The sequence below is a fragment of the Athene cunicularia genome (genome assembly GCF_003259725.1).
Source record: "Athene cunicularia isolate RWA chromosome 9 unlocalized genomic scaffold, athCun1 chr9_part1, whole genome shotgun sequence".
Classification (NCBI taxonomy): Eukaryota; Metazoa; Chordata; class Aves; order Strigiformes; family Strigidae; genus Athene; species Athene cunicularia.
In genome coordinates this window covers 2150334-2174824 of record NW_020799110.1, presented here as the reverse complement: position 1 = coordinate 2174824, position 24491 = coordinate 2150334, and the positions used below count along the sequence as shown (strand labels likewise).

Below are 24491 nucleotides of genomic sequence, written 5' to 3'. Positions count from 1 at the left end.
TGGAGGATGTATAGCAGCATCGGGCCTGAGCTTTGCTATTGTTCTTATTGCTACCGGGATTTTGGCAGGGACAGACTGGATCCTTAGGGCCTTCTTTTGAACATCCAGGAACCTCATGAATATATAATTCCAATAATATAATAATCCCAATAATTAATCTCAATAAAAATCCTGACCACAAATATGAGGAAGGTGTAAATGACTAAGGTGACACCTGGTTAACCTTAGTCTGAAATGAGACCAGTGGGAATTATAAGCAACAAAGAAGAAAAAGCCCTAAAAATACATATTTCAAAAGGGAAGAGCTCATATGCTCTCCATCAGGTTGAAAGTCACCCTTGAAAATGACCAACATTTGCTCCAATATATCAGTCTCAGAAAGGGGGTGATCATTTCCCGGATGGATGCAGTCTAGTCCCACAGAAATTCACATTTTTGGGAACAGTATGGGAAGAATCTCAGAGCCTCTGAGGAGTTTCCAACGTAGCAGAGAAAGCTGCTGCAGAACCAGTAAACCTTAACAGCAATGATGGAGTCTTAAAATTTTATATGAGAGCACAATCAAATATTAAGAGAAGAAAAAAATACATATAGGTAAAGCAAACTTACTCCATGCTTGAGCACGATGTAACGGAATATAGGTAACTTATTATTGCCATTTTCGAAAGGAGAAATACACATGGGCTACGTGTCATGTAAAAGCAAATAAACTGTATTACGTCAACATCTTCTCAGATCGTAAAGAGAATATAACATCAACGCTGCCAAGAGAGTAGCGTAACCAATGAATCCTCACACACCACTGATTAGCCACATCTCCCCTTCTTCCCCCCTTTTCCTTTTTTTTTTTTAAAAAAAAAACAAACCCTTACTTTCTTTTGGATACCATGGTGGGAATCTGGCTGAGCACACGGGGAATTTTAATACCACACTGCTGATTTGTTTTGGTACTTGTCGTGCAAAATTAAATCAGGAGGCCACAATATCAAAACAGGTTTGCATTTTAAGTTACAGTCTCTTAAATTCAATTACAGCTATAAAACGGACTATAAAGGAGCTATCTTGAAAAGAAACCAACATGTTTTAAGCTACATTATGTGCTCTTGCAAAAGTAACATTTTTGTGTCGTACCTATTATCAAATAAATTAATACCTGTTATTGGGATGAGAACTTTGAGATTATGTAAAAATACTACAGAATGTTCTTAGTCTTGTTGCGAAGAAGGTGGTTCTTTATGGAAATTTATGGAAATTTGTGAGCTTGCTACCTCACAGAAGAAATGAAACATGAAAGAAAGATAAATAAATCACTTAGTTTAAAAAAGCCACAACTATGGGGGAGACGAAAATTCTAATTAAAAAAGTACAAGAACTTTTTTTTTTTTCTGTAATAAAACTCAAGGCAAATGAGTCAGAAACATGAAAGCTATAATTAAAATTATGAAATTAAAATTTGAATTAAAAACGGCTGTGGAACATCCACACACAAAGCTGTTATCTTCTAACCCTTGTCACCCACAGACTGGTCCTTTTAACACTTTGGTAGACTCTAAGTCACTTTTGAACGGTCCACTTTAAATATAAACTTTTGAGATTTCTCTAAAACTAATTAGAAATAAGAAAAGGTAGAAAACAGAAGTCTGAAACCCCACTGCTAAGATAGAGGAGATGCCTACAGTCTTGATGCAACAAATGCTTTGAAAATCATCACATCAATTGTGGAAGATTAACTCAGGTCAGTTTTTACCCTCGCTGACTTCAGGAACCAGCCTTTTCCTTTGAGGATATAGAGCTTAATTCAGTCAAAATTGTCACAAACGTGCATCTCCTCCCGAGCTGGGAGGATGACGTGAACATGAATTAAAACCAAAAGCCACCATACGCTGTTGTTTAAGTTCCACGGGATAAACCCCGCAATTACTTGTTGCTTTCAAAAGACACTAACTGCCCTCGCACCCTGCAGAAGGGAGATGGTTATGAGGGCAATTTCACAGGAACCAGTCGAGCCCGTGGTAAGGAGCGGCAGGTCCAGCATCCGGTGTGTAGCCCCTTGCCCAGCAGATCTCAACCAAGCTCCACGGCCCGGGCCCCATCCAACGTCCCACCCTCCCAAGGAATCTGCCACTTGTGTCCAACTACTGACTCTGTGTGAGAAATTAGCTTGCTGTTTTACTTTACGAGAAAAATATAACAGCTACACCACGGAATTTCACAAATAAATTACGTTACTTTGAAACTTGCTTGCTTAAAATATAATCACTAATAAAAATATTTAAATAATTTCCGGGGGAAAAAAAAAAAGCCACAATGCATTTCAAATCCAATTGTCATTGCAGTCTGGATATTGAGAATGACAGTCGGCTTTTCTTTCTGGGGTTAATAGCAGAATTCAGCCTGACAGCTTGTCAGCAAACTTGAAAAATCCACTCACAAAACTTAGATTCACAATGAGCCCTTCTTTCATCTGCCAATTTTAAAATGTCAGGAATCGCCACGTTAAGTGAAAAATCAAGTAGATGACAACTAATCTGGCTATCGAAAGGAAGCAATAAACCATGGAGTACTTACAGATGATTACGGGGAACAACCCCGAGAAAAGCCAAACCAGCCCAGAGCACCTTGTAAGGGCTCCGAGAATTTTCATCTCATGCTTCTGAACCAAATAAAGACGTAACGAATAAACTGTGTAAGCGGCTCCCGTTAGCAATGCTGCCAGCAGAGACCCATCTCTACCACCGTGGTAAAAAGTCTTTCTGGTTTGGCAAGTTTCGCAGCCGGTCTCACGGTAGCTTTTGAAAATAAACCTTCATAATATGTGAATTTAATTCCCCTAATTTACTTCTGGGCACCAGCCCACAGCTACCGCCTAGCGACCAAGAGTCCTTTGCGTTAAGAATAATCTTTGGCTGCTCATCTGCACTTGGAAACCACCAAGAAGCTCAGCCAGATTTGCTGTATCACGTCGTCCAAATAACAACAAATTGTAGAGATAATTATCCAGATTCATTTCCCTAGTCTTACTGGTGCAAGATCCAGGTATCAGCTCCAGCAAGACGGGACACATCAGGAAAAAAATATTGACAACTGACTCCGGCTAAGGCAGGCAGGGGAGAGCTCTGTGGCACAGAAAACTATTCCACATAGGGAATTCCTCCAAACAGGTGATGGAAACAACATCTACTCGTTCGGAAATGTTTTGGGGACTTCCTAGGTGAAAAATGGGCAAGCTTTATACCTTCCTTCTCGGAGTATTTCTCAACACAACCACTTACGGAGAGAAATTTCGGGTTTCCCGTTGAAGGACAAAAACAGTAATACCTAAAAGACAACACCTGTATATATCTCAAAGACAATGGCTGATAACGTACAAATCTACAACTTTTTTTTTTGCACTGCACCAAGATCTAAACCTCAGGCTACCTCGTAAGATGATTTACCACCCTTATTTATCGTTTGTACAGCATCTTTGCTGAAGGCACAGGCAAAAGCACATTGCTAAAGCCGGCCTAGTTTAAATTGCAGTTAACAACGTTGGAGTCCCAAAGCCTACTCAAATTTCCACCTTCAGAAATAAAATCTCATCACCCAAAGATACCGCTAGAAAGGCTAATGAAGACACAGCAATCAAATGCTGCTTAACCACGTTTGTTGAAAACTGGTATCGCTTTCCCTCCTCACTCTTTTATTTGCAATGAAGTTCCATTGAAGGAAGAGGTAACAGTTATTAACTGCAGTTTAATCCTAAATCATTAATGGATAGCACTGTAGAAGACGGTGCATTTTTTTAATGCCGGGCATTGCCACACGTTGCACCTCCTTGTGCTTCCCACCATGACGATTTTAATGGTTGGACTGGGTGATCTTCAGGGTCTTTTCTAACCGAGCTGATTCTGTGATTCAGCCCCTCTTCCCATGGCCTCCCCACAGCTCCTGCCCCGACACACCGAGCCCGGCGAGGGGGGAGCCAGCTCCTCCCGGCCTAAACTCTCCCCTGGGAAGGCTTGCCATCTGGCCTGGGGTCACTGGGAGTGCAGAGCTTTTAAGAGGGATTTGGACAACGCTCCAAGAAGCTGCCTCGTAGATCTCAATCTGTCATGTACCCCATGACAACAACGCTGCTCCCACGACGTTGTGGGCTACGGGGAAGCGATGGAGCGTTGCCCCGTTGCTGGGATGCTGAGGGAGTCCATCGCATCAACAGGAGTGATGCATAAAACAGCCCCCCCAAACCCTCAGTCTTGGGCTCTCAAAGGTAGGACACAGGATTTAAAACTACCCGAAGGTGATAGTTATCTCACTCCTGATATTTCCACGATTACCATCACAGACTGCAATGAAAATCTCCTCTTCAGCAGAGGGTCAGTGACAATGCGGAACACACCCCCTCCCCACCTCAGTGACACATTTATTTTGGACTTGGAGTGACTGGAGGGTGACGTTATCATCTGCATTCACGGGAGCTGAATGCAACGACTGAAACTGCACCAGCTCAAGGGGTGGGTCTGGATTTTCAAAGCACGGCCGTTCAGAGGAGCAGAACTTTTCTGTTGTCAAAATCCAACCACAGCGCGCTCTTCCCGTTGAAAACTGCCACCACCACTTCCCTGCATGACTTCTTATCTCACCAGGCTTGGCCACCTGGTCTAACTTGGCATCCTCACCATTGGAGACGGGATGAGTTTGTTTGGGCAATGCAAGTTTTCCTTGCAAGTATAGTTTTACTGTACTTCTGACTGTAAGTGATGGAAAAATACATATAAATTCTGAGTTCCTGAAACACTACAGACCTGTCTAAAGCCCATTTAAATAAGGAAACTCAAAACTAATCCACAGAAATTTGTATTTTTAGAAGGATTAACATTACTTTTTTTTTTTTTTTTTAAATGTCAACCACCTAGATAGAAACAATGCCCCAGATGATGAAGGTAATACTTTAACAGATTCTGGAGCTACAAGATTATTCCAAAAACCAAAGGCTGGAATAAACAAAGATTATTTCTTCTAGATGGAGAACATAGAGTATGGCTTCTTTGAGAGTGTCTGAATCCTTGCTCCACCAGCATGCCTAAACTGAAAAATATTAGGAACGCATTTGACTTCAGAGAGACTATTCAACCACGCTTAAAACTTAGTCATGGTCTTGAATACCATGAGTAACGGGGAAGGTTGTTAGAGAAGAACATCATCTGTAGCAAAAAAGAGGGAGCACAAGTTTCTTGTGATGAAAGCTCCACAGGAAAAGGGGATACAGTGCATCTAGACAGCGCCGTATAACAAATGATTTGTACCAAACGTGGCCACATCAAATTAAATTAACTTTTAAGCGTAAAATTGCAATTGTAAATACAGTTGCGAAAGTACAATACAAGGCAAACTTAATCAAGAATGGAGCACAATTAATAGACAAATAATGGTGCAAGAACCAGGAAACGTTTGAGGGGATTTTTGAAGAGGGAACTTTGTTCACCCTACTCATGATAATTTTCCACTTTTACCATGACGTTAATTCAAAAAGGTCTTTGTGAAACAATAGAAAACAAAAAGGATCAAAAAATTATACATTTTTTAAACATCTACTATAAGTCCATGAACAGATCATTAAAGAAAAAACTGTTCTTGAGTATTGCCATCAGTGTTAATACGAAAGATTCACAAAGACACTGAATGGGGCACTGGAGAAATCAGGGAACGATGAGGTGGAAAACTTCTGGGTGCAGGCACAGGAAACTCGCAGGATTTACTGTGCGTTAACTGCAGATTCATAAGACAGGCATCCAAAAGAACTTGACATCTGGCACCAAAAGGGGGAGTGTGTGTCAAGGAAAGATTTGTGGGAAAGACTTACTGCCGATGCCAACACACACTCAATTACGCTTCTGATAGCCTTGAGAGCCGCGCGCACAAAGCCCCGCGAACCACCGAGCTCTGCGCTGGGGCACGGCACTCGCTCTGATGGCAGAAAATTATGGGAAACTATACATTCTCTGCTTATATCATTAACTAATCATTTACTGTACACAGCATTATTAAATATTCCCCCAGGATAAAAGGGGTAAATATATTGCTTAAATATTCAGTGGCTGACTGTAAAATTTCATTCCAGATTAACTGATGAAGATGAAGAAATGCTGCTGAAAACAAACAATTTATCTTCACTATGCACAGCAGATTGCTCTTGGAATTATGCCAGAGGCTGTGTGGGTTTGAATTCAATAGCTGCATTAAAAGAAAACTACACCCCTACTACACAACCAGGCTGAACATCACTGAATAAACAATTTGCCGCAGCACTGCTTAAATAATTCAAAAAGGAATTTTGGGTATCAAACATTTTTATTTTTTTTTCTGAAGTATTGTATCTCTTAGTGTACTTCAAATAAATGCTTCTTTTTCAAACTATTAAAATCCATTAGAGTAAATGGGAAAATGGAAAAGTCAAAGACTCAAAAACCAACAAAGGACTGATTTTCCAGGAGAGGATTTAAGAAAGATTTGTCATCGGTGAGAAAGTCACTTCCAAGGGCACGTACCTTGTAATCTACACATGCATTTGCACTTACTCATCCACAACCTTGAGAGATTCCAACTGGCCCTCATAAGTCTGGACAGCGTAATTTTAGTTCAGACATATGTGCATCTATATATTTATATAAAGCTGTAACAAAGTAATAAATAAGCAGCCTTATTCAACACCAGAAATTCCATAAACTTTCCCCAATTAGATTTCATTTCCTGCTGGCTTTAGCTTGCAATTGGAGCGCTCTGCAAAGTCTGCTTTTGCAGTTTCTTTCAAAAGTCTTTCTCTCGTTCTTCGAAAGATGTAAACAATCTGAAATATTAAAACCTCACTAAATGTTTAATGGCACGTAACAACAACTATGAGGAGAGGGAACGCACATCAAAGACCTTGCTGAACTGGCGGCAGTGCACCTCTGCTGAGGCCCGTCATCCATCACCTGTCAAGAAGAATACGGTTCCGAACTTACACGCGCACCTACACAGGGTCTCTATATCCTTTGTTTAAAAGCTGTTCTTTCAAATGAAGATCTAATGATTGTGATGATTCATGCTCCTTAATTGCATTGCTCAGCAGCCTTATCAGAGCTTTTAGTAAAACAGAGAAATCACTTCTGGTAAAACTTCAGGTGACCTATGACAACGGATGAGACTAACCCTACGTCTACAATAGCAAATAATGCAGCACGAAAAGAGTGAATCCAGAAGGCTGGTGCCCAAGAGCCAGTGCCTTCTCTGTGCAGATTTCAGGAGCTGTCACTCCAGACAGCTCGAGCACAACTAGACCACACAGACCACGCACCCAGGAAGGGCTGGAGGACAGGAGGCAGGTGCCTGGAGCATGCCAACTCAACGAACATCCTTTGGAAAGAGCTCAATCCACGTGCTCCAAGACTTAAAAGATTTAAAAGCATCCTCTGGTTTACACGACAATGCTAACGTACACAGCACACCCTCCACGAGACCGATGCTTTTCTACTCCATGTTGTATATTACAGCTCAGGGTGGAACCTACAGAGTAAAAACCCAGAGAAGGTGGCAAAAATCACAGGAAAGAGTGTTTATTCATGACGTGGTGGTACAGAAAAATCATAGTGATGTAATGGCTCCGAGGACTGAAAATTCCATGTTCAGAGCTGATGCTTCGAGATCTCCAGCAACCAGTCACCGACGTCCGAGACACCCAGGTCCCAGAACATCCCTCAAAAATACTCAGTGACACAGTTATTTAGAAATAACAGTTCAACTGCATTGGCTAAAGACCAAGCTCATCAGTTCTTACACTAAGGTAGATGTGATGCAAAATGTTAAATAAAAAGCATTTAAAAGAATGATGAAAAATTACTAGAATTCCGTGAAGTTACACTAGCAGATGATCTCAAATCGGGAAAACAAAAGTCTTCCTATATGCACTGTACAGCAAGAACACCAGCTGCTGGATATTTAACAGCAGAGTACAACCTAATTTCTTCCCCAAAATGGAAAAAAAAAAAAAAATCCACAACATTTTTAGATGCACATTAATAGACATGAATAGTCTTGCTTTAGCGTTGTCGGGTAAAGTTTACCTATAACGGGACAGAATGAATGTGTTTAGGGAAGGAACATGTCTCACAAGCATCTCAGAGCCAGAAACAAATCCAGGTACCTGACACAACCTCACCCAAACTCGCTTCTTTTCGTGCATGAAGCAAAGACATTCTTCAGACCTGGATTCTCCTTGCCTTTGCAGGGCTGATTTGCACTAAAGATACTGCTTGCTACGGACGTTTATTCCAATTCAGATATATAATTAAACCAGCATAATTAAAAGAGAAGAATTTTCTTTTCTGTCAGCAATCACAGGTATTCGAGACTCCTACAAGCACAGAGTTGCCCCGAAGTCAAGGCAGCACGGTGCCAAACTCCGCGGCCTTTGCTCTCTGCCTTTCACAACCAGGTGACCAGGTCGCCAACGGGAGCCTCAAACCAACCAGAGCACTAAAATAACGTGTATGACAGGCGGGTCTCACCTCAGCATCCCCCTTTAGGGACAGCATCCCGTTCCCAGGATGGGAAAAATTTGGGATTTTTTTGGTCTTGAACCCTGAAATCTCATGACAGATCTCCTCAAGGCAGAGATCTAAATTTTACGACAAGACCTGAGGATTTATACAGGGTCTGGATGACCTGGCAGAGCCAGTGATCTGTAAGTGGATGATTTCTGGACAACGTAAGGCTGCTAAATACCGTCACAGAATACGCAGAACAGATCCTGCTCTTACCTCTTGTTTTTAACACCTCTTTTCTTGGTAAGAAGATGGTAAATAACATTCACATGAGAGAAACAAGTCTGGAACCATACAGAAGTATTCCTGAGTCCAATGTGGCATCGTTTTGCGTGCAGAAAGTTTCGTGTGCCCCTCATCATCCACACAGCTTCATGTCATAATCATTGTTCAAGACTGTGCTCCAGCAATATGAAATACTTCTCCTTTAGATTGTGTCTACCTATACACATTGCAAAAAAAAAAAATCAGAGCTGCTTTTCAGGCTAACGTTCATCAAAGCTTCTTTCAGGATAATATCACTCCAGGATTATTTTTTAATTTTGTACATATGTTGCACCGCGAGTAACGACTACCTCTGAAAACCACATTTAACTGCTTTAATTACCGTTTTCTTACAGTACTGATTTCAACTGCTTTGAGCAAGATAAGATCAATAACGACCAGGCTAGACTAGTTTCGAGTCCCCATGATAAAAATAGGTAATAAACCGCTACTGGTTAAAGAGGCTGTGCTGCGCGCAGGTCAGCTCAAGGTCCCAGGTAAACATCCCGTCTGTGTCCTGGAGCCACGTTTCCTGCGTGCCTCCTCCTCTCACAGGGTCCTCCTGCTCGGCTCTAAACATCGGGCCATTGCACCCTATCGATCTTCTTTAAATCTCCAGAATAATAAATTTCAGGACAACACAGCGCAAGCTGACTAAAGCTCTTTAATTACATCACCGCTGAAAGGAAATCATTGATCAACGGCATTATGGGAGAATCAACTGCCCCCCAAACCAGATCAAAGTCAATGAAACGGCTGAGTAGCTGCCCCATTTGGGACTCTTCCCAGATTAGTGCCCATGGACAAGCAAAAGAAACTCTGCTAACACATGCTGCTTACTCCGGGTTTGAAGCTCTCCCTAGCAGGTGTCATGCTCTAAGCATGGTTTTTGATTACTCTAATTAAATATAATATTATCAACAGATCTTCATATTGATCCTGAAACCCCCCTTCTAAACAGAAAATTAAAAGCTCTGAGGGAGGGACTTAGAGGCTAACAGGTAGCTTTAATGATTTTAATATTACACCAGCTTTCTCTACATTATATTTCCTAGAAGTATGATCGATTTCTTACTACAGCAAACAGAATTTTAATATTTTCCTTCATTAGAGTAACATTAGCTACTTTGTTAGCAGCTAAATAAGTTTAAAAAAAAACCACCACGAACAGCAACACTCATCCACTTTTTAAACCAAGACTAACAAAAATTAATCAAACTAGTTCACGTGAATAGTGACCTTGGGTTTTGATTTTCAACCTACTTTAATAAAAACAAACTTGGATAAGGAAATATTTATCTTGATATAAAGTAAAAAGTTTATTTTCAGCAGTTAGTGACTAAAAATGTTTAATTATGATTATCTGCATATAGTATATATATGATCCTATGCACATGTCATGTACACGATTTAAAAAATGAGAAAATACGAAATTCTAATGAAATTCTACTAAAAAGGATAAGTATTTTGAATTTTTTAATTATTTCTTTTCAAGTTTACAGTGCAATGGGGATGTTTCTTATTACCAGGATCAATTACACGTGAATCAAATCATAAATGACGATATAATCCCCCAACTTTGTCCTTTAAAACCTCATTTAGCATTATTACTTCTCTCTGGCAGGAGTCGGCCACGCGCTAATAGGCACACGCTGCCTCCATGGCACATCTCGCCTCATTCATTTCCTATTCCCTCAGGTGGTTCTCCTTGCTAATGCCCAAATGGCATCAACCTGTTGTTTAGCACATCCATGAAAAGGCGAGCCTGCTGGCTAATTTACCAAGGGATTAAAGCCCTGAAACCACTTCAATCTGTTACTCTGTCTCGGTGTAAAAGCCCCTGACAGTCAGGCTCCCAAGCCAAAGGGGAGAAAAAAAAAAAATAAATCTCATTTTAAGAAAGAAAAATTCAAAGTAGGAGACATTGAAAGTAATGCTTGCCCATGCCAAATAAAAAAAAAAAAAAAAAAAAAAAATGGGGAATATCAAATGTTGTGATGGTGCTAAAGGGGATTTTTGTGTACAAATACGCTGATACTGCAGCCGTTAACAAAATCTGACACTTCGATAATGTAAATCATGCTGTGGTCACCACAGCGGATGTTAAAAGTTCTGCACAACTCCAGTTACTTCACCTAATTTTTAAAAAATTTGTATTCATCTGTGAACACGTTGGGTTTATTTCCATGCTCAGGGGGGGCGAAGGGAGAAGGGCTGCACCGCTATTCCTCTAGCGACAGTCGCTAAAGCCCCATTCCCTGAGGACATCACCATTGTAAACTGCTGTTCTGGACACCCACAGGATTGGTAAACTAATAAAATTAATAGTATTTGTCAATCTTGGTAGGAGCAGGGCTGTCAGCGAGGGAAAGGCATGTCCGTAAAACCAGCTCTAAGGTTGCACCTCGGCTTTCCGACAAGGTCAGGATCCAGCCTCAAAGTCTTTTCCACTTTCTTCCTCTACCCTCACTAGTTTAATAAACAACAAAGCCATCATTTTTTTTAACACTTTAAAAAGCGAGTGCAGTGATTCATAACTATTTCATAATTAAAATTTTATGGCAAATAGATACAGCCATCAGTCATCCAGTCCGGTACGTCCAAAAAAAGTGAGATTTCAATTTATAAACCCATGCAGTATTGTATAAGCTACACTGTAGAAAAACACATTTCAAGGGAGTTATTGAACTGGGGAAAGCAAAAGTTGTTCTTTTTTTTCTTTTTAAATCAAATACAGAGTAGATTATGAATTTGTTTGCACATCACAGCAGCTCCATACAGTGACTGATGGTTAAAAAGGAGAAGAAATATTATCCTCTTTCTTCTTCCAGTGCTACACTAATAATGTCAGGTAGTATCCCCGGTACTTCCCAATGCCAAGAATACAGATTTTCTGGAATTACAAAAATGTCAGGGGAAAAAAAAAAAAAAAAAAAAAAAAAAAAAGGCATGTCAGTGGGTTTCACAGACAATGAAACCCTGTAAATTGGCGTTTGTAAGATATGCATATTCAGAAATACTTAACGTAAGAGCACGATACTCTGGATCCCACTTTAACACGTTTTATTATAGTGACGACATGGAATTCTCTGACTGGCAACCAAACCAGTGAAACTGGTGGTCTAGTAACCACAAACACACCCACTTATGGGTTTGCAAGATCCGTACCGAGCATCTCGGTTCTCGTGAGCTGCAGGATCCATCACTGACACAGACTTAAGAAGAAAGATATTGTTCAAAACATGACTCGGGATGATCTCACCTATTTAATTTACGCAGCCAGCTCATTTTAGTGACAATGTAGGTGAGTGTTTGCAGATCAGTTTTACAAATACACGTTTTCCTCACTTCGCAAGATCTGTAAAACCTGCTCCTTTTGTACTTTTGTATAATCTTTCTGTGTTTTTTTTTTCCCCCCTTTCTCTTTAGTTGTTTAGAAATACAATAAACCCAAATATTTTAAATAACCGAATGTCTTCTAGCACACATTCTTAAAAGGACTTTTTTCTTAATCTCATAAATATTCCACATCACCTGGGAAATAGCCTTCTGTTGGAACATACCCAGCTATTAAACTAGTTCTGTTCTACAAAACGTTCTAGTCTGAGGTGCAGTGCATGCTACGTGGTTTTCCAAGAAATATTTATTTTTGAGATATAAGCTGACATCACTTTCCACGTTTTTCTGCACGTACCCTAGCGCCAGATGAATGTAGTTCTCTCTAAGAATATTTAGGGATGCCCAATACTCTTTGCAACTATAATACTGGCTGTCAGCGTTAAAGATTATTAATCAAGATGAGAAAATATCTCGTGACTTGCATGGAAAGCTTGGCATAAGTTTTTCCAGTGAAAATTTCTACTTGGTGAAAGAATTGGCTTCTATTTTCACAAAAAAAAAAAAAATCTAAACATTAGACTTGCTGCTTCAACAAACTATTATTACATGCTTCACCAGTCCATTAAAGAAAGTAATTTAATCAGTTTGTATTTTCTCAGTAAAATCTCATTCAGAGAAATTTTATTGCCAGCTATCTAAATAGTAAATACTTATTATCCTCTCAAAATGAGTTTTTGCTTGCCAAGGGCAAACCCATCGCTGTTATTGTAGTGCTCTGTCAGAGAAACAAGAAGTTAAAAAGGTTATAAAGATACCATTAACGTCATGGGACTGTCTTGTCAGGACTCAAAAGTGCTTAGTAATTGAGGGTTTTATTCAAAGTGTATTAGCACCCATATAAACGGCACAGCTAATACGATGCTTTAGGCTTTATTTTGTTGCAGCCCTGCATAATCACCTACAAACAGCTGAATACTGTAAATTTATCTGCTGAAGAGCACAGCTCATTTTATCATCTGTTTCTAGGCTGAGTCTTTGAATAAAATGTCAGTAACGTCCAGCTTAAAGGCAGAGACGAGGTGCAGCCAGCCAGGGCCACCAAGCAAGCTCTAATGGCAACTAATTGGTGCTGCAACGTGTCCTCTGTGCGGAAATACAGCGCGGGGAACGGGAACGCGCGGGGCTTCGTCCCCAAAAAGCACAATTCTCACCGCTAAAAATGCTAGGAATAAGCTTGTTCAATAAGCTTTTTTTAAAAAATAGGCTACCTGTATAGACACACTGCAGCAGAAACCTGGAAACGGTCCAGCCCGAAAGATAATATCCCTTAATTATCTTTAGAGGTGATCATGGCACAGCAGAGCCTCTTCGGGCGGCTCCAGATCACTCTGCCACTTGATCAAGCTGGATTTTGGCGGCAACCTTGATCCTAATTTATCTCAAACACTTGATAAAGACAGGGAACAATAAGAGAAGTAAATAAAAAATGTCTCCCCTCACCTCCAGTAAACCTGCTGCTCTCGACACACATCTACGTGAACACGTGAAGAGTCACATTTCTGAAGGAGGTTGCAACAGGGTCTACGATAGGGGTTTCGGGATGTATTTTAATGACTACGGGCATTATTTAACGCACTGATTAAAATCGCTTATGTCTAATTTTTAAATTTCATACTTTAAGCATAATTTGTTTGAATAAAGTAACGTAACATGAATTCTGTACTTCAAACGATAGCGATGAAAAAAAGATGCTTATTACAATGAAAACTTAAAATTGCATACAGACCAAAAAACGAATGAGAAAGTACACAAAAAAAATAATAAAAAAACCCAACCAACCCACAAAAACTTTCCAGTTCTAACGTCATCGTTCTTCAAATGCTCATAATAGTGCTCCTGGTGCACCAACAACGTTCTTAACCTCCCCATCTTCAACCAGAAAGTGTGGTGTAGCGGAAAACACACGTTGAAGAGCAAATTTGTTTCTAATATATGCACAACACACAGACGGAAGCGCGTGAGGGATTATTCACTGATCATATCAATTTCAAGCAAACAAGCTAAAATTCTAAGCACTAGAAAAAGCAAGAAAACCGGCAGCTCTCGTGTTCTGCCATGCTGTAACAACCAAAACACAGATCGGCACTACAGGACACACTCTACAAGTGGAATCTTTCACGGATGGGGCCCCCCACCTGCTGCTCAGAACTTCAAAACGCCCTTTGACTTTGACTTGAATAAAAGTCCCATCAACAGAAATATGTATACGGCCACAGCAGGGGCAAAAATGTCACCAGGTATGAACTCCTGCCTAAGACATGCCAGATTGGAAAGTGCAAACCAACCTTTCAAACATCAAACAAGATATTTTAAATTGTGACTTGAGACGTCATTAAGTACTAAAGGCACGGCTGAAGCAAAGGAGCACGGGCTATTGAAAAAAAAAAAAAAAAAAAGACATTTTCCTTACTGAAACGCCAAAGTCATTGCTGAAGTCTAAGTTGGTCAGTCAGAGGTTTACTAGATGTCATCAGATCCAGGTATTATTCATAACAATCTTGTGTCTTTCCCTGAAGTCTAGAGATTTCCTTTGCCAGGCAGACAATGTTTAAAGACAGACAAATGATTTTCAGATTTTCTCCAGGAGCAGAGGATGCGACGCCATCAGCTTCAGCAGCTCTAATACAACCAGTTTTGAAACATCCACCATAGATTTTCACAAAGGCAGGAGAGATGTAGGCAAGAAAAGAAGGAAGACACGCGAAATGGAAGTACCGCAGGTTTTCCTACACAGTAAGTAAATAACAATTCTGGTTAAATTTATGTCTCACGGAAAATAAGTTGACCATCGCCACAGCGAATTAACGCAGTTCTGTAATACAGCCCAGGATGAACAACTTAATGTAGGATGATGAGAGGATCCTAACAGGGTGATTTGACTATTAGGACCGGTTTAATGCAACTTCACTGAACCGACTGAGCTAAAATTTTACAAGCTCGGGTGTGCTTCAGTTGATTTTTTCTGGGGTTTGTTTATTCAATTTTGCTTTGAGGAGGGAGGTAAGTTATCTACGCATACGCATTTTTGAAGACAGGGACAAGGACAAATGTTTCAACTCTCTAGAACATGCTGGGGATCTTCTCTTTACGAAGCTCTACAGCCCCCACCATTTGCAAAAGCACCTTTGATGCAACACGTTCCCATGAAATTACGCCTAAGTTTGCTCAAGCTGTTAGCCCATGAAAAAGAGATTACCCGGGGACATACACAAATCGCTGTAGTTAAATTCCCTCAGATTTCTTCTCTGAGGAGGCTTAAACCCAGAACTGAAAAATGAAGCTGAATTTTCTGTAGGGTTTAATCAAGCTGGGCCAGGCTGGGCACAAAAGCCGTGAGGAAGAGGGATTTCTCTGGAAGCCTTTCCAGCCTGTTCTCTGCCCGAGGGAAATTCTTGATTGCGTGAGATCTAGTCCAGGTAAAAACTGTGTACGTGAAGACAAACCACTGGTCGGAATACAGTATAAAGCTGTTAACATGGACACCGATTCTCGTGGTTCTGCATACTCCAGTTTTGCACCCTGATCAAGCACTCAGGTGAACCGCACTGAAGTTTTTTTAAATAAGTTTGCTCTTCCTCTCTGCACTTCTCTTACTCTGCTGCTCATAGCTGCCCTAACCTTTCCCTCCCTCCACATCTTCTCCTCAACGTAACTTTTACCTCCTTTGCGCTCTTCATTTTACTACAACTCATTTCCTTACCCCCAGCCTTAGTTTTACCCACACTTCAGACCAGAATATCCAGAAATCAAGTGTTACTACAAGTTAGGAACACACAGCAGGTAAAACCAGAGCTGTAGATGGGTACATCAGCGTGAGCGAGAACAGACAAGTTCCAGGATGAAATTCTGCTTCGGATTTCCCAAAAGCAATTGCTCATACGTCATACTGACACACTGATTAATAGAAACACTGCTAAGAACACCATTCATAGCACTGCCTTTTCTTTGAAATAAGGTACTAGGCGTAGGCTCAACTATTCTCAGGCTTCAGTGCAAGTTCTTTCTATTAAAAACCTTGATAACAACAGCAAATATAGACATTGCTGCCTCCCCCCTCTGCTTCAGAGAGGTATAAATACATAACAACATAACTGACACTTTATTTCATCTCTACTGACTGTAGCTAATGACCCTCACCCTGAGCACAGCTCCGTTCCTACACAGCTCTGCGCTCAACTGCTCCGCTCGGGTAGGACCAGTTCAGGGTCTCCAGTACTTGTTCTTCTCCGACGCAGACGTGAATAACCCTCGTTTCGTACAGAACTGAGAAATCCATGACCGAGTCTTCCCTTCAGGTTGTCTTGCCTTGAGTTGATAGCAATGGAATCACAATTTCACCTTGCTCAAAGAGGCTCACCATTATAAAATCATTACATTTTTCAAACAAGACTCTCCAAGGGCTTAAGATCAACAGCATACAATGCCCAAAACCTTTACGACAATACTTTGATTAAATTACTTCGTTTAACAACAAAGGGATGCACGATGGCTTAAACAAAGAAGCCTGCCCAGAAATCTTAAATAATAAATTACACTACAGCCATAGAGAAAAGCAACAGAAAGGGAATTAAGGGGAGGATCTGACATAAAAGCATACAATGTGATTGTTCACATTAGCTGCGTTTTGAAATACTTGGTTTTTCTTGCTGGGGTAATCAGTACAAGTGATATGGCAAAGGACACAAGTTTTCATGACTCTACCACAGACACCACTTTGCCCTTTCCCGCGTAGCACAGCACAATTCTTCGATAAGCTCGTGGCAACGTGGTTGAAATAATCGTCTGCAAATTTAATTCAGCATGAACTTTCCTTGCTTTGGCACATTGACTCGCATTTGGAAGTGGTGAAAGAAAGTCTAGCTTTTCATTTTAAAAAAAGACGACTAGAGAAACAGGTATGTACCTGTGGGGGGGTATACGTGTATATATATATATATGGTTTATATCTGCCAACACACTATTCAAGTAAATAATAAATAATCTCTACCATGATATCATTTAACTGTTCTTAAAACATCACCCTGGATGCTTTTTAACTGACAAGTCAGTCTCTCTCTCCCTTTTCCACCCTCTGGTTTAGGATCAAAGATTGCTGGTGCTTGTTCAGCTCTCCCTACACAGCTAAACACCAGACAAGGAATTAGTTTTAAATGTTACAGGCAAATATAGCTCCAGGCAGTTAGTGTAAGTTTATTCATCACATATTTGGGAGATATTTTTCTTTTAATAAATTCTCTGAGTGCACTCTTCAATTGTTATTAGGCGAAGTTCTCGGAATAGACCATGGGAGGCTTCTAGCTAGCAGGTACTTTTTTCAAAGGGGAAAAAAAAAAAAAAATTCATTTGTCTATAGGTAAAATTATTAATACATATACTACTTGAAGTAGCTGAGAGACTGGAGCTGTATTCAGTCTTTGAAACAATTATTTTGAATGAGTTAACGAGGAATCTGTTAGAGGGTAGAAACGCATTTCAGTGCCAAGATGGGCAACATCCTACCACAGACAAAAACCTGTTCTAAGTTTATGCTGGTTCTAACTCCTGTTATCCATTAGGCATATTACTGCCTGATTTGGAAGCAACTCCACTAGTCTAAATAAAGAGACATTATTTTTTCTGCAAAAACAATTTTTGTCCCCATTTTTTTTTCCTTTTCTCTGCACCTCTGACACATTTTCATATTTTTCTCCAGGTACATCTGCATGCTTTTCCATTTAAAATTAAAACCATAAATAAGTTCTGGTATCTACAGGTAGCAGCATCCAATGAATGCAGGTAGTGTTAGCTATGAATCGTGAAGATCAGAGTACGACTCCCTCCCCCCAGAGTGGAGCAACATAGAACAGTGGCCTGAAAACAAAGAAGTGAAACATCAGATAAAGTTCCTGCCCATACCACAAACATCCAGATGATCCAGGAAGGGCGTTACCATTTAACACGGACAGACAACATGTATTGCTTTTGACATTTTAGAAAAAAAATGTCTTGGTGAGAAGAGAAAACAATTTTTTCTCCAAAGACTGCATTTTCATAGTGTCACTTATTTGCAAAAAAGTTTCTCAAAATCCCGAAGAAGCATGGATTGTAAAGGGATCTGTTTTCCAAGGTGTTAGGAAAGTACTTGTTCTCATCTGTTTTACAGAGCACATAATGAATTACCTTTAAAGAGCAAATTTTAAAAAAAATCTTTTAGGATAGCTAAAACTGAAAAAAAAAAATATTTCTCAAAATAATAGTATTTATAGCATTTTAAAGATACAGCCATCTTATTATTACAGAAGTTTAAAGACCGCTTTGCAAGGCTGAAAATACTGTCGTATAAAAACCTTTCAAAAGAACCAAAGTAACCAAACACACCCTAGTACACTTTTTTAAAAACTATAGATATTAAAATTTCATAAGACAAAGAAGTATGAACAATAAAAAGAAAATCAATAAAGCCTGTTTTAATAGAAATTCTTACTGGTAGTCTCAAAAGTGTGAAAACTCCTCTTAAGTGATACAAAAGTTCCAGTTAAATGATAGGTGGCCATCCTTATAAAAAGCCTGACACAACTGCACCACTGGGGGAAAAAAAAAAAAAAAAAAAAAAGGTATTTGCAAAACATCCACTACTATATTTTAAGATTTATTCAGTTGACACCTCATAATCATCTCTAAATCTAATGGGACACGAATGCATTTCATCACAGATGAAAATCTTCAGCGACTGCCAAAATGAAAATAATAAAAAAAAAATATTACAATCTAGTAGTTTGGCTTGCAGCATGCATTAATCAGAAATCATAATAAATCCACATGCTTCTTCAGACAGCACATTAGTCAAACAGTTTTGTATGATAACGACATTGACTAATGGGCTCAGAGTTAGAAGGGTCAATCATAAACTCATCAAATGCTTCATTTAATTTCTTAATTTGGACAAACACAATTTGTTTATGGGAAAGATATCAGGTGTTCTTGAATGAATAATGGCTATGAAACCAAACTCCATTAATCAGCTCTTGATTACAAATGACTCGGAGATTGTTTGTTCTAATTTCATTCATTTGGGTCAACAAAGAAAACATGAGCAAACGAAACTACTTGGAGAAAATGGCACACTTAGTTCTCCATATTTAATAAAGTTGTGATAAATATTCTTTCAATAACTGTAAAACAAGAATTTTATTACCCACATTAAATACTCCTCTCGGTTCAAGAGAAAAAACAAAATTAATATACAGGATTTACAAGATCATGTAGGCATGAAACAAGATCTTCAGATGCTGGATGACTTTACTTCTGAATTCAGGGCAACATGCTTGTATTTCAGGTTTTCCTGAAAGGATGAATGTGAAAAGCACAAAAATGGAAGGTTTGGATTTCCACTTTGCTATGAAATATTTCAAGGAAATGATGCAATTTAACATCCTCCACGAGAAGGCGTGAGCTTAGCGGAGCTGACAGGGAACTACTAGGAAGAAAGGCCCTTGGACCTGTGTAAACCAAGGTTCACAAATTCCTGCTGTATTTTCCAGACTCTAAGATTTTTACACCCAGCCTGTACTCCTGCACGCCATTAGCACTCAGCAGTAATTCTGCACTTTCTTACCGTGCAGAAGAACAGAAGTAGCTTTCCAAAGTCTGTTAGCGAGAACTGGGGCTGTACGCAGGAGGAGCCGTCCCCAACGTCGCTACGGACACGACGTCCAGATCAGGAGATCTCAGTACGTGCCCAGGAGCGATACCAGAGGAGGAGTTCCTCCAATGACCAGTAGGGCAAGATGTAAATTCCAACAACCCAAAGACCATCTCTCGGTGGAGATACCTTCGTGTTCCTTCTGCTCTGTGACAGAATGGGCTGCGCTCTACAGCACCAGTGTTAACTCCATCAACATCTGGCTCTTAAACTTCAGGTGTTTTGTGCAGTAGCAATGACAGAAACAGAAATATTCATCTTTGATTAAAGGTCTGCCTTCTTCTGTGAGTATGTCCTTCAATACAATGACACTTAATTCTCTGCCTGCAGTTCATGTACCTCTGCTTCGCATGTAGCAACGTGTATTTCTGGAAAACCATGAAGATCTACCTCTCCCAGTTGTAAAGTAACAGCAGATAGGGCACTACTTACTAATTACACCTTCTAATCTCGGTCTACAGCCAAGAAGGAGAAACAATGACGTGGTCACACATGAGACCAAGTTCTGGGACACGGGCTTCATTCCCATTCCATCACAGATTACCCATGACTGTTGGCAAGTCGCTGAAACCCCCTGAAATCATTGCTTGACCTCAGAAGGACACTGTGATCTGAAATCCATCGATAGATAAGGAGTATTTTATATTTTATATTATTAGTATTTTATATATACATATATATATACACATATACATATATATAATATGTAAGTTATAGGTGCCTTGGAAATGCCTACCAGCTAGAGCATGAGCAAGGCCTCCAATAATTACCTCCACACTCAAAAACCTGCAGGAAGCACAATCATGACAGTGTCCCAGGGCATTTTCTTTCTTTTCCATTTATTTCTCCTTTCAGCAAGCCAAGTGAGAGGTTCTGGCCCGCTTCACAGCTGGATATTAGACAGAGAGGCCCTAAACATTTAAACACGCAATTTGTGCCCATCAGCCCGAGCCCGTGCTGCTGAGCACATCGAGCACTCTCAAGCCCTTTTCTGGGCATTCACGCTACAAAATCCAGCCAAACTCTCTAGTTTCACTCGCAGCAAATCTAAACCGAAGGGTGGTAAACATCCAGATTTACAGGGTAGACTGTCATAACGTATTTTAGGGGCACACGTTCTGGCTAATGCTTTAATGACCACAGCCCAAAGCAGGCACCTCTACAGAGAGGACGGCGCGACAGATTGGGTGAAGTATGAGAAATAAATACTTTACTATCAATATTAAGACATAACATTTCCCAAAAGGCACGCTTAAACAGAACCTAGCCACACAACCACATATGGTTTCTGCAGCCAAAACAGTGTATAATTAAATTACTGGGGAAAGTTGCTAAATATGAATTGATATAAAACTCAAGCTAACTGAAAAATTGTCTTTGACTTAAGATCAATAGCAGGACTGAAAGATTCATCTGCACATAATTAGCACACATATTTGCATCAAAATCATGTATACCATATGCTACAATATTACTGAAAACCCATTAGTTATAATGTAAGCCCAAGATACTTTTGTTTCTTGGTAGCATAAAAAAAAAAAAGGTCTCAGATAAAAATCTGAAAAAAAATAGAAATTCTAAAAGCTTTACAATTATTTCTAAAGGCAATAAATGTTCATTAACTAATAAAGTTACTGTAAAGACTACTTATAGCCTCTGTTTTACATTATGGCATCCTTACATTAGCAAGTACTCATCGGCTTCTTAAACTAGGAAAAAAAAATACATTCTTAAAAGAAAGGCTTTGAGCCATTTTTGTAATCTCTTGTAAGAACCTAAAAGAGGTTCCTGAAGTCAACGACTTTTAGACACCAATACAGTGGTATTATAAATGGCAAAACTGAATTATTTTGTTTCAAACACATTTTACTCTCTACCCAAATTTGTGCAATTAAAATTTCGTGGTTTTTCAGTAATCATGAAAATGAAGTTGAATTAATTATTGATGTAATTATTGATTGATCAAGCGTTTACTTTGCTCACCGACTACAAAAACCAGCTGCACTTCAAAAATCACATTCTCCGTAAGGACAAGACCATTAATATGTTAAAAAAGTAATTACTTGGAGTAATGACTCTCTTTTTTTTTTTTTAATATAGTTGTCACTTTGCATGCAGAAAGTTGTGGGTTTGGTTTTGTTTTGTTTTTGGTTTTTTTTTTTTTTTTGTGTACTCCAATGAGATTATGTAGCTTTGCCCAACAAATTAGGAGAAAGTAATGTATGAAGAATTATATTTAACGTCCAGCTGTATATGCACTTGTGCATGGCTATAACGTTCGTTGGTGTAGATCGTCCAGATGAGTTCGAATACTTTCTTCATCTTTCTGAAACTCAGTCTTAAAATACCTGCAATTCTCATAAAACACACAATATAAAAATTGGGCACCATAAATTTATGCCAATATACCTTTTCTTGATTTTTTTTTTTTTAATTCATTCTTATATCGCTCAGTTTGTTCGAAAGTGCTCTTCCTGCTGATGTCATCAACTACATGGTTTTAGACAGGGAAATCTGCTGAGTAGGAATCAGCAGTTGACCTAGAAACTGGGTTCTCTAACTCCATAATTAGATGTTTCCTAAACTAGCTAGTTTTCCAGAACAGGGTACAATTTTTCATCTTCAAATGTGTACCTACAGCAGAAGGATATACTGGGAAAACTCTGGGAACGTCACTCTAAACTGAGGATGTGCGTCTGCCACGGTGATACGGAGCAAATGAAACCTAATGAGCACGTCACCAATCAAGAGTTGTGAACTGATCTGTAGAGCTTGAGGACAGGACTCTAGGTGGAAGAATAAATGTTCAGATCCTTATGGAAAGGAGGAGCTCACTGAGCGCCCTGAAGTCCAGAGGAGATTCCCCTTTTCTGGAGCTGTGGGACGCTACACAAACCTCTACTGCACAACTCAGGACGGACAGAGCAGAAACCAGACTGCACCGCACAGCCTACCGGGATGATTTGGTAGACATTTCACAAGTGACGTTCCAGTTTATTTACCTTTAAAAGAACTGAGGAAAGATAACAAAATCACGGACTGGTACAGCCTCACTACTGACCAAAGTTCTCCCCGGGGTTCACAGTTTTTTAGACACTGAAAGAACCACCACCCTTCTTCTTCTTCTTCTTGCAGGAAGATCTCTTCTACGAATCCTTCAGCCATCAAATGTTTTATTAAGAAATAACCATAAAGCTTACTTATCAAAATAGAGACTGGGATCATTCATCACTTTTTTCAAGCTGCAGTCTTTCATTAGTCTATATATTATACGAATCATATTCTTGAAAATTAAATTTTCTATTTGTCTCTTGAGTCCTGAAATATTAAAAAAAGAATCAAGAGTATATTCTCTAAAAATGAACACCTGTATCTGTTTTGATCTTAAAAAAACGAGGATGAAGCTGGGTAGAAAAAAAAGTCGTGAATGGGAAATTCAGGTATGTAAACATACTCAAAAGAATATTGGGAAAAGATGCAGAATTTTTTGATTCATTTTAGTAGATGAAAATGTGGTTTTATTTATAGTGATCCTGTAGAAGGAAGAGAATTAAAAGATACTCAGAAGACTTTTGGATTGCCTCAAGCACCTGATGCCCTTTTCAAAATCTGGATGCAATAGAAATTAAGGTTCTTGTCTGCCTATGACAAGTTGGATTTAAGATGGTGTTAACAAACACTTCCAAGCAATTATTTGTGACTATAACAACAAGATGTGAATATTTTTTTTTGTTGAACAAGGTCCAAAGGAATTCCATGGTATCAATTATTTTTAGGAACTCCAGGAAAAAAAAAAAAAAAATTTCACTGTAGATCAAATCCTTGAAAACACATGTTCACTGTAGAAGAATAAAATGCCCTATGAACTTCCTGTGTTAAGTTCTTCCTTAAGTTTCTGCTTGATGTTCTGGCAGAAAAGCATTTCTGAAGGACTTCAGTTCCACTTTTGGGGTTAATAGAGCGACACAAAGGAAGCAAAACAGGTAATGAAATCCACAGATGTGGTTTCTTCTATTTGTCTCCAATAATGAACTGAGAGAAGTGAGGGGAATACTCAGACCTCCTACCAACGGCTCTAAGTCTCAAAGTTCTCCAAGTGTTAGGAAAGGCCGACAAAATAAGACATGAGGCTGATGAACATAATTCAAATTTGGTACTTTGGGTACCAATAAACAGTGCGTTCAGTCTCTCAGAGCAGCGGGAAAAGCATCACCCAGGTCAGATACAGCTGGATAAAAGCAATACTCCGTTGTTACTCAGTCACTCAAGAGTAGTCATAAAAGTCCAAGAAACTTGGTCTTTTTATCACTTTACCAGTTATCTCTTTGCATCCTAACTGGTATGCAGGAAAGGATCCCTCATGCATGTTTGCATGTCAATCAGAAAGGCTGCAGATGGGAGGAATCTATCTAGTTGTATTTGTTTCTTTGCAGTTCACAAATGCAAGACAGTACTGTTTCATGCACTTCCCTATTTCCTCTATGATCACAGAATCATCCCAGAATCATCTGGGTTGGAAAAGCCCCTGCAGCTCCTCCAGCCCCACCATGACCCTCCCCCTGACCCTTCCCAACTCCCCCAGA

At 39.5% G+C, this 24491-nt stretch overlaps 1 protein-coding gene across 1 annotated transcript in view; it reads right to left on the bottom strand.

The window, feature by feature from the left end:
* RSRC1 (arginine and serine rich coiled-coil 1) overlaps positions 1–24491 on the bottom strand; it is a 156884-nt gene that overhangs the window by 42271 nt on the left and 90122 nt on the right. The window contains exons 6-7 of the mRNA XM_026854947.1: positions 7941–7951; positions 4069–4077 (exon numbers count right to left, since the gene is read on the bottom strand). Of these exons, the coding sequence (XP_026710748.1) occupies positions 4069–4077; positions 7941–7951 (20 nt within the window). The remainder of the gene's footprint in view (positions 1–4068; positions 4078–7940; positions 7952–24491) is intronic.